Here is a 10,920-nt window from a genome sequence, read left to right as displayed (position 1 = left end):
GCCTGTTTATACAACCCTGATTTTGGATTGCCCTTCAAAAACACCAAGCTGTGCTCAGCACATGCGTTTACCTCATCACTCCCAGATGCCACGATCATTAAAACTCATTAATAAATTCTTTATATAGTCCTCATATCCTGCAGATACCAATTAGTGATAAGGTTTGAGTGAGCAACTTTTCTCTGGCTGCATTGTTTATGTTTATGTGTTAGTATGCTCATGGTGGGTGATGGAATAGACAGATGGTTTAGCTACTTGCTTTGGTGTGATTATCTAAATCTGAATTATGCTACAGGAGAGTAGCACCCTCCCTAATATGATGGTGTGACGGGCAGGGTGAGCGAAAATAAATGGAAGCGATCACGCCAAGTCTCAGGGAAATAGGATGGTTTAATATGTAAAGTGCACAAACCAAAACCCGTGAACTGATCTGAAATAAGGATATAATAACCAGCGGTCAACTGGTACAAAGACAAGACATATATAGACGAACAAACGGCCCTCAGGTGAGACGGATCGCGGGCTCCGCCCACCTGAGGAACGAACACAACACCACACCCACAGGACAAGCTGCTGCTGTAGACGGGGGCGACCAGTAAGGGGCCCTCCGTACCGTGACAGATGGATAATAGTTCATAATATTACATAGTTCAGTTTATTAAAAGGCAGAAAATAATAAATTTTCAATATAAATCATGTTTAATGTATTTCATAGTTACTTAAGAATAATACAGAACAAACTGATGAAGTACACCACTTGTGTTCAAAAATCACCAAACATCAACTTTGTAAGTAATCAAAAATCAGCATATCAAGATAAACCAGTAAAACCCTGAGGAAGAAACACTATCTGTTCTAAGAAATAAGTTACCACTTTTTATGTTTGCACAACCTATCCCGTATTTAGGTCTGGATTAGTCACACCCCTACTGATTACAGTGCCCATCTATCTACAGGCCTAAAGGGCTACCACAATCAGAAGGCCTGGTCCCTAGAACTTGATTGCTACAGTACAGTAGGTTTTTTATTAGTTTTTCATAGTATCTCACCAAGACCCAATAGTCCATTGAAGGAATCCATGAAGGAAAATGAAAGTAAGCCTAAAAATGTTCACAAAGCTAATTAGGCCGTACCTCTGTTTTGTTTTTCAAGACATGTGAGTAACGTATGACTTTCAATTCTTGAGCTTGGCCGTACAGGTCAATCCACATGTATTCAGGAGACAGCACCTTGCTGGGCTTGTTGTACAGTAAGTAATGGTTGAAGTGCGACTCCTCCTGCCATATTGCTTCAATGGAATTGCTTTTGTCAATATCCAGCTGTATCCGACAGGTTTGAACAAGTCTGTACACCTCTTCCACCTTGCCTCCAACCATGGCAGCACAGTAGTAATAATCCCCCTGTCCATATGGGATATATGCTTGTGACTCAGGCCGCCGTTCATATGTAAACTGGTCTCGTGGGTAGTTGTAAAAAGAGTGATGCACAGCAGCAACAAGCCGATCGAGAGTCTCTGCCCCCCAGTGACCATGAAATTTTGTATCTACATCCAAGCTGAAGATGTATTCGACTTCATGGACCAGCTGATTTTCAATGAGCTGCTCAAGCTGTAACATCCTGCCTAGCGAGATGTCCTGCCAACGGTTTAAGCTTGGAACTGTAATTGTAGTCAAATTACGGTCCTGACCCAATGGGACAACAGGCATTTCTTCCGGCCTGTCAGTGAATATGAAATAGCGGACACGGTAACCCACCATGTAGTACTTCTCTGCTGTCTCCAGGAAGTCCTTTAGGAATCGTATATATCTGGGGGAGGGGGGGAGAAAAACTTGGTTACATTATTGTGAAAGGTTAGTTCATCAAACAGTTTGCTAATCAGTTTTATCACTTTTAACATTCTTTAAGGATAAAATTGATAATATTTGACAAAAAATAAATCATACTACCTCAGACCCTGTCAATCTGCAAATGCATTATGGAAGCTGCCTGGTCAACTTTGCTCACTATAACTAACTCTCTCTAAGCCTTGGCTACATCCCCAAATCATTTTAACATCTTGATTAACCCCACATTATATGGGTGAACTAGCATTATAGTGGGCATTATGCATAACAGCATGGATGTACATACCTGATGAGTCGGTCGGCAATACAGGCTAAAAAGAGGCTAACGTTTGCAAAGCTGGCTTTGTGTTTGTAACTGTAAATGTGTTATACAAAAAGCCAACTGGTCTCTGATGCATGTATTTTAAACATCATGTGCAAAAGTGCAATATTACAACACTTCACACTGTTATTTTATATTTACTGAACTCGACCTGTGGAGCTGTACTTGCCTCGGCAGTGTGCTGAGCATTCTACTGCCGAGACTGCCCCACATCTCTTATTTATATCGAGCTGCAAGCCCATTTAGCAGGAATTTCATCAATTAACATTAAACTGTTACATATGAACACCCTTTACGTTGAAGGCAGACATTCCTGAATGTAGCCTGTCTGTAGATAAGGACATCTTACATTACATTTACATTTACATTTACATCTGGTGGACCGGAGGCCTTGGCTTGATGACCCTGGAGGGGAGGGGTGGTACCTCACCTCATCACTTCACCTCATCAGGGTCATCCAATGTGGCCTACCATCCATAACTCGTCACTGAATTATGATGTAATCATGTAGCAAAATAGTGTAATAACCATGGTCTATGAAGGTGGTGTTAGCTCTCTTGCAGACACTTTTGAGTGTATGTATCAATCCATTTTTCTTTCTTTAATAAACTTTGTATTTACTTTGATACCTTACCCAAATTTTATAGACTATTCTTGCTCACCATTAAGGTTCAAAATTTCAATGACACCAGCTATGTCATGCACTCACTCTAGTGATTTGGGTGGAATGCATTAGTTCAGTGAGCCATGACTGTGACCACCTCCAGACCTCTGGAGTTATGCTGCAATATGCTACAATGCTGCTGGAAGCACATGCTAATCACTGGCACATGTACACATGTACAGTTCATTCGATGTTTCTTTCTACATATCAAACCTGCATTATGTATTTTGCATACATCCTTATTCAAAGACAATATCACAAAGCACCTAGAAAATGCTCAGGTTTGCCAGTGGACTTGACAATGCTGCCAGTGGATGGACAAAAGCAACCACCTCAGAAACTGCCCATCAACCCCACCCCCACTGCTACTATCTGGGCCACTATTATGAGTCTTGGTCCTCCCAAGGTTTCTTCCTAATTCCCCAGCTAGGAAGATTTTCTTTGCCACCACCATCACCCCTGGCTTGCTCATTAGGGATCCGTACCCATGCATCTGTAGAGCTGATTTGGCACAAAATGCTACCATGGGTAACATGGTTGAACATTGCATGATCCAAAGAGATCTTTAGAGTGGAATGGCAGGGAGATATTTATTAGCAAATCAATATTTGTGTTGGTCAGCTGAAGCAGAGAGTTCTTTCAACAAGCTCAAAGCAGTGTTTGCTAAAGAACTGCAGCAGCCAGTAGCACTTTGTTGTTAAGATTGACACCTCCGATGTTAGATATGGTGCAGTGCTATTCCAGCAGGCAGGTAAGAGAGGAAACCTCCTTTCCATATGTTACAACCACTAAGAGAAAGTATTCAGAGCAGCTGAACAGCCACATCACTGCTAACGACCCATATATTTTGTGTGTTTATTCTGTGGTGTTACACATCCATCCATCCATAAGACCCCGCTCCTCCTGAATGACTGACAGCTGACCAATGACCTGAATGAGTTCTACTGCAGTTTGCATACAGAGCAAACAGGTCTGTCAATAACGTGGTCAACTTGACTCCTCAATTCATACTACAACATCTGGACAGTCCTGGACCTATGCTAGGGTTCTGTTTAGCTCGGCTTTCAACACTTTTGTGGCACAGCTACTTCCATTATTTTTATTAAAAGCATATTTGATTTCTGCTGGCTCACACCGCCAAAGTAGGGAATAATTTATGCTAATTAATCAAACTAAATACTATTATGGTAATACTAGAATATCAGATTGGCTTCAGCATAATTTTGCATAACCCTGCTTGGGAAGGACTTACATGAGGGATATGTGGGGTCTACATATTTTATGCACAAAAATAGAAGATTACATACTTCCCCATTGCAAACACAGTGGTGGCCACAGTGATTTTCTTTGGCTTGTAGATGGCATCAAGGACATTCGTGTCAAATGTGCCTTCCCACACGATTGGAGCTAACCATGGTGTCACTGTTACAACATCTTTACGACTGAGGCACAAAAACATACACACATTTACACACACATATGAAGGGAGATTAACAATCATTCATGTGAAAATGAACACACACATACTAACATCCCTTCTAAACAGGACACTGGAAAAGCTTTTTCCCATGTTGTTGTATAGCTTATCTGTTGTTGTTGTTGTATAGTTTATCTGTTGGTTTATTTACATTTAATTATACATAGTTACACAGTTTTCATTGTCATTTAAAAGTGTAGTTCTGGGGTTGGCTCTATCCATCATAAGGAACATATTTATTCGACGTGAGTCAAACTCACCCATTTAGTATATCAGGCTGTTTATAATTAACCCTAAAACAAAAACAAAAAACAAGTTATACATGAAGGGGACATATACATACAGTTTAGTAATATTAGTAAATGTACAAATGTATACATTTACAGGTTTATACAATCTTTCAATCATTATTTCTTCAGAGAAATGGTTGATTACAGCAAAATCTTTCCCATGATGATTCATTCATTTTTGGCAGGTTTCCTAAAAAAAAACAGCTCCATTCAAGACCTAACCATAACCTAGTGTATAAAGCACACAGCTGGGAGATCGTGTTCTTCTTTCCTACATTCAGTTCTTGAAGAAAGACTAAAGATGTCTTATAGGCTACCTATAATTTTTGCTTCTGACTGATACACAATATGGCAGATACACAAGTCATCTTATGCAAGTCAGTCGGGTCTGTGATATCTCTATGGTGTCATATTACATTCAATTACTTGTGTACTACAACGTCTGGGGTAATTCTGAAGTGATGTACAAGGTAATTGTCCACATGGTGGTGCTGCTCTGTTGCAACTGAGGCTGCAGTCTTGTTAGTGTTTTCTGTTTGTGTTTTCATCCTTGGTTAATTTTCAGCATTGCAACCAGGGGTGTAGTGGGGGTGTTCACTTATTTTAACAGGGGGGACGCGTCCCCCCCCCCCCCCCCCCCCCGTGGTGTAGTGGGAGTGTGTAGCGGGGTAACACCATCCCCCCACTTATTTTAACTGGATGTTGCTCTTGCTGAGACTGTTACGTCAAACGCTAGGTTTATTAATGATGTGCTAGTAATTCGCGATCGATCGATCGCCACCCCCCCCCGCTCAACAAGTCACATTCGCCCCCCCCCCCCCCCCACTCAACAACTTACTTGAACCCCCCCCCCCCCCGGCTCAACAACTTACGATCGCCACCCCCCCCCTCCCCCCCGACAATTTAGAATTGCTACACCGCCACACCAAAAACGACCCCCCACTTATTTTTTTAGGACTATACCACTTATTGCAACAATACAAAATAATAAACCAATCTCCATTTTAACCTTTAATCTCCATTTAACTAACCCTAACCCTCAATTTAGCCTTAATAATCTCAAAGCTAGATAGGCCTATATTTATATTTGCATGGGTTATAGGGCATAATTTGGCATTTCACTAGCATTACTCACAAGGTGAGATGAGTCCACCAACTTTGTTATATCAGCATGACAATTAGGCAGAGGTGGGGACTCGAGTCACATGACTTGGACTCGAGTCAGACTCGAGTCATTAATATTAAGACTTTTGACTTGACTTGAAAAAATATTCAGAGACTTAGACTTGACTTGGACTTTTACACCAATAACTTGGGACTTGAATTGGACTTGAACCTGTTTACTTGCAAAGACTTGATTTTTTTTACCCCAAATCTAAATTTTAAAACGCATATTAATATTTATAAAGTGCGCCCCATTAATTTCATTTCCGTCCTTCTGACGCAGACCAGTCCTCTGCTTTTCCACACTCTGTACGTGTGTGTGTGCATGGGCTGCAGCACAACCAATCAAATGGGGGGTTGGCGAACGTAAATTTTTACCGGGCGGGGTGTAAAATGGACACAAATTAAGTATTATATCGCGATCGATCGATCGCCAGTGGTTGGTGCCAGAGCGAACTAGTAACTCATTGAATCATAGATGTGGATCAGAGGTAAATAAACTAGATTTTTTTTCCGGCGTGAGATATTCGGATGTGTGGCGTGAGAGCGTGTGAAGACGGTCAAATGCGTGTGTCTCACGCTCAATGCGTGAGAGTTGGCAACCCTGGGTTCTGTATCTGAACTCGGGGAAGAGAGCCTCTCTCTGTCACCATCATAATATCCAGTTCTATCTCAGCATGGATTATGTATTTGAAGACATCTACGTCGAGAAAAAAATATATTGACAAAAGTGGAGCGAGTTTTCAGCTATGGGGACATCATTCATCGTGCACAAATGACATACAGACTTTTGGCCAGCAAATGCAATGCAGAATAGTTTACTGAAATGTCTAAAGTTGCAGATTCCTGTTAATTGTTCAGTTCTTATATTTGTTTGTCTTGTGTCACTCACACATGTTCTCCAAGAAACCAGATAAGAGAAGAGAGGGAAAATGCTGTTATGGTTCTTTGTATTGTACTGTGAAAATATCAGCACTTTTTATTTGAACATGGAGTTCTACTTATGACTTTTTCACAGAATATTTATTTCTGGAAAATTGTAGTTTAAAGTATGAATATTTTTGCAGCTAAGTTTAACAAATTGAACTGTGCAATAAAGAGGTGTAATTTTAATTTTTTTTAATACTTCGTGTTTTCAGTTGCACATGTTTTATCAAGATTTGAGGAGAATACAGATTTTAAAAAGAACGCATGTCTATTATTTACATTTAAAATATACCTGCAACATTGGTAAAAAAAAAAAAAAAAGACTCGAAAGGACTTGAAATTCCAAGTTTCAGACTTGGGACTTGACTTGATTATTGCCTGTCTTGACTCGAGACTTGACTTGACTTGAGTGTCTTTGCTTGAGACTTGACTCGGTACTTGAGGTATAAAGACTTGGACTTACTTGAGACTTGCAAAACACTGACTTGGTCCCACCTCTGCAATTAGGCAACCAAGATTTAAAATAAACTAAAGCAGAATGAACATGAATTCAACCTACAAACCACTTCTAAACCAAATAAAGTTGGTCAAGTCACAGAATGCTAAAGTGTTTAAAGTTGATGTGTTTCAGAAATTTCATCACCATCACAGTTTTCATTTTTATTTTGTGCTTGTACATACTTAAGTATTAAAAGTTGATTAATAAATTTTGTAAAAATTAAGGCCCTTACAATTTTTGGGTATTGGATTTTTGTTTATATTTTAGCTTTGCCTAAACAACAAAAAGTATGCATGAATGTATTATTTTCCTCACCTATTACAAATAACATGCCGCTGTCGCCCATAAAACATCTAGTGACAATTAAAATCGTAATTGCCACTATATGATCATTAAGCCTAAAACAAGGACTCATCCGATTTCATCAGCATCAACTAGGAAGACTGCTATCATCCTCTAAAACCTTCTAAAGACCAGTGATGTCAGTAACGCGTTACTCTAATCTTACCACATTTTTCGGTAACGAGTAATATAACGCGCTACTATTTCCAGTCCAGTAATCAGATTAAAGTTACTTATCCAAATAACTGTGCGTTACTATTTATATTTTCCCTAGTTAAAATATATAGTTTTGCTTTCTTCTTGGCTCAATTCTACTTTTGCGTCTGACCGTAGCGCTCGACTCCGCACGCTGCGCGCGACCCTGTGAGAGCGCGAGCACGTTTTACAAGTCATTCTTTGCTGTGTCCTCCCGTAACGATATGTGGTAGTATAAAGAAACACACCTCAAAAACAGGGGAAGGAACATTTACCTGATGAATTTTAATGTTGATTTGTGTTCCACGTTTGAAAAGTGCTGGAATTTTGACTAACGTCGCCTACTTTAAAATGCTTGAAATTGTAATGGTATTTCGTTTCACAAGCTTTCTGACTGAACTGGGGTGGGTTTCCCGAAACGTTCGTAGCTTCATACGAGGTTACGAAGTACTTGGCGCTACGAACGTTTCGGGAAACCCACTCCAGTTCGCTTGTATTACGTTTACAAATAAATTTACAAATAATACCGCGCAGCTACACAAACGTAATGTCAGGAGATACTGTAGCGACTCCTGCTCCTCACGGCGAGTCTTGCCCTTTAAGTGACACTGGGGGGCGGAGCCTGCGCGCGCCAGGGTTGCGTTATCAATAAAGTTTCCCTCCTCGGGATTTTTGGATTAAGCAGTTTCTGCCTCGGTTACCGAACCTGCTTCAATACATTGTTACTGTTAAAAATGCACTTCCAATAAAGTGAGTATTGGAAAAATTTATTTTGCTGCTGAATGTAACTACTAAAGTAACTTGTAATCTAACGTAGTTACTTTTAAAATCAAGTAATATGTAACGTAACTAAGTTACTTTTAAAAGGAGTAATCAGTAATCGGATTACTTTCTCAAGGTAACTTAGCCATCACTGCTAAAGACTCTTGCTAGATGGGTGGGATTGTCTGAATCCGTGGTACAAAAGATTTCCTATTTCCTTATTTCTGTAGTAGTGATGTGTCGGTCGCGAACGAACCAGTTCAAAGAGCCGCTCACTCTTTTAAGTGAACGACGAGAGCTGGTTCCCCTCTAAGACCGAGCCCGTTACCCTCTAACTGTGTGTTCACACCGAAAGCTTTTCATAGAGAGTGAGCGACACCCAGCGACGCGAACAAGTTGAGCTTGGCTCAACTTTATGCAAATGAGCAGTGACGCGCGGCGGCGACTACCAATCATAAAGTATGTTTGCACCCTCCTCCGAAACCGCACCTCTGACTTTGGTTCCTACTGATTATTTGTTCCGATTGCAAAATGGAGGAGAGATTGATAGTGGCTGTCTCTGGATGTCCCGCACATTACTATGTGTCCCTGTTATTGGTTATGATTTTTTAAATTCCTGTTTGATCTTCGAGTCTGGGGTAAAAAGGTTAAAAATTACATAAACATTTTAGGTTTATATACATTGACGACAACTGTTCCATGTGCTCGGCGGCTGTTGGAGAAGCTAGGTGATAATCTTAGGCTGGCTAGGATGAAGGTTAAACCCAGTAAGTCTAGGAGTGTTTCAATTGTGAAAGGGAAGTTGACACAAGAAAAGTATGTGATGGAGGGAGAAGTTATACCGTCTATTCTGGAGAAATCAGTTAAGAGTCTAGGTAGGTGGTACACCGCAGCACTGAACGACAAAGAGCAGGTTGTAGAGTTAAGGAAGGAATTGGGTGAGGCTATTAATAGTATCGATAAGTCCTTTTTGCCAGGTAAATTAAAGTTGTGGTGTTTGCAGTTTGGATTGTTGCCTCGTCTAAGGTGGCCACTGACAGTGTATGATATTCCAATGACTGAAGTTGAGAGGCTAGAAAGAATTGTTAATAAGGCTGTAAGAAAATGGCTTGGGGTTCCACATTGTCTTAGTAGTGTGGCATGGTTTGGGAGAGGAGTACTAGAACTGCCACTAACAAGCTTAGTTGAGGAGTTTAAATGTGCCAAGGTAGGCAGAGAAATGTTGTTGATGGGGTCGAAAGATGCACTGATCAAAGCAGCGGCACCAGTGACACGTACAGGAAGAAAGTGGAATTCCCAAGAGGCAACTCAGGCAGCAAAGAGGGCATTGGAGCATAGAGATGTTGTAGGGCAGGTGCAAAATGGTAGGGCAGGACTAGGGTCAGGTGATACATGGAGGGCATTCAGCAAGGCCACATCTCCTGAGAGAAGACGAATGGTGACTGGTTTTATTCGAGAGCAGGAGGAGGAAGTAAGACGGGCAAAAGCTGCAGGACAGAGTAAGCAGGGTCAGTGGATGAAATGGGAAAGTGTAGAGAAGAGGAGAATCACTTGGCGAGAGTTGTGGGCATTGGATGCGAGTCGTATAAAGTTTCTGGTGGGAGCTACTTATGATGTGCTTCCAACTCCACAAAACCTTGGGCAGTGGTTAGGTGACACCTAGGTGACATCCTGTCGGCATGCAAGGTGAGTTTGTCACAGGGACGTTATACATGGAGGCATAATCAGGTACTTAAATCACTGGCAGGTGCACTTGATAAGAAGCGTTTGGAAGTTAGTGGCATGTGTTATGACCCTGTCTTTTTATGTGTTCGCGTGAAGCATTTTGTTACAGGTTTGTCCAGTCCGTGTTCCACTCCAGGAATCCCTGATGTCCCTGGGAACATGAAGTCTCCGCCCTCGGCTTCCTGATATATAAGGAGGAAATGAGAGGATTCCCGTTGCGATTCAGCCTTGCCGACCTCGTAGAGATTGAGAACTTTGAGATATTGCTATACTGTGTATGACCTTTTGATTTGGATTTGGATTTGCGTGCTCCTTTACTATAACTATATAGAGTTGTGTATAGATGTATGTATATTGGTGGTTTGTGTGTGCACACGGTGAGTAGGAAGTGGCTGCCATTTTGTTTGGGTTGTGGGTTCGTATCTGTTTTGGACATAGGGAGTCAGAGTAGTGTTGTCTTTTGTTTCACCCTGTTAGTGTAGTTATGTCTGTTTCTTTCTAGTATGGTTTTTGTTAGTTGTTTTGGCCTGGGTCACTTCTGACGTTTGTACCTGTGTGCACTTTGTCCTGTATATATATTCTGTTTGTGAATACTTGTAAATACACCAATACTTTACATTGTCTTGAATCACTGTCATCCATATTCCACCCCTTCACACCCCTGTTACGGCCTAGAGCCTAGATAGGTCGTAACAGAATTGGGGGCTCG

General features: G+C 41.1%; 1 protein-coding gene across 6 annotated transcripts in view; it reads right to left on the bottom strand.

Annotated features, from left to right (window-relative positions):
• Positions 1-394: 394 nt before the first annotated feature.
• Positions 395-10,920, bottom strand: part of LOC143527930 (histo-blood group ABO system transferase 2-like) — an 89,868-nt gene continuing 79,342 nt past the window's right edge. For all 6 annotated transcript variants that reach the window (XM_077023314.1, XM_077023317.1, XM_077023316.1 and 3 more), the window contains 3 exons: positions 4,568-4,600; positions 4,138-4,272; positions 395-1,806 (listed from right to left, as the gene is read on the bottom strand). In XM_077023314.1, coding sequence (XP_076879429.1) covers positions 1,119-1,806; positions 4,138-4,272; positions 4,568-4,600 — 856 coding nt within the window. In that variant the 3' untranslated portion in view covers positions 395-1,118. The remainder of the gene's footprint in view (positions 1,807-4,137; positions 4,273-4,567; positions 4,601-10,920) is intronic.

This window comes from Brachyhypopomus gauderio, chromosome 12 (genome assembly GCF_052324685.1).
Source record: "Brachyhypopomus gauderio isolate BG-103 chromosome 12, BGAUD_0.2, whole genome shotgun sequence".
Taxonomy (NCBI): domain Eukaryota; kingdom Metazoa; phylum Chordata; class Actinopteri; order Gymnotiformes; family Hypopomidae; genus Brachyhypopomus; species Brachyhypopomus gauderio.
Note: the sequence above shows the minus strand (reverse complement) of the source record. Positions and strands in the feature narration are given on the sequence as shown.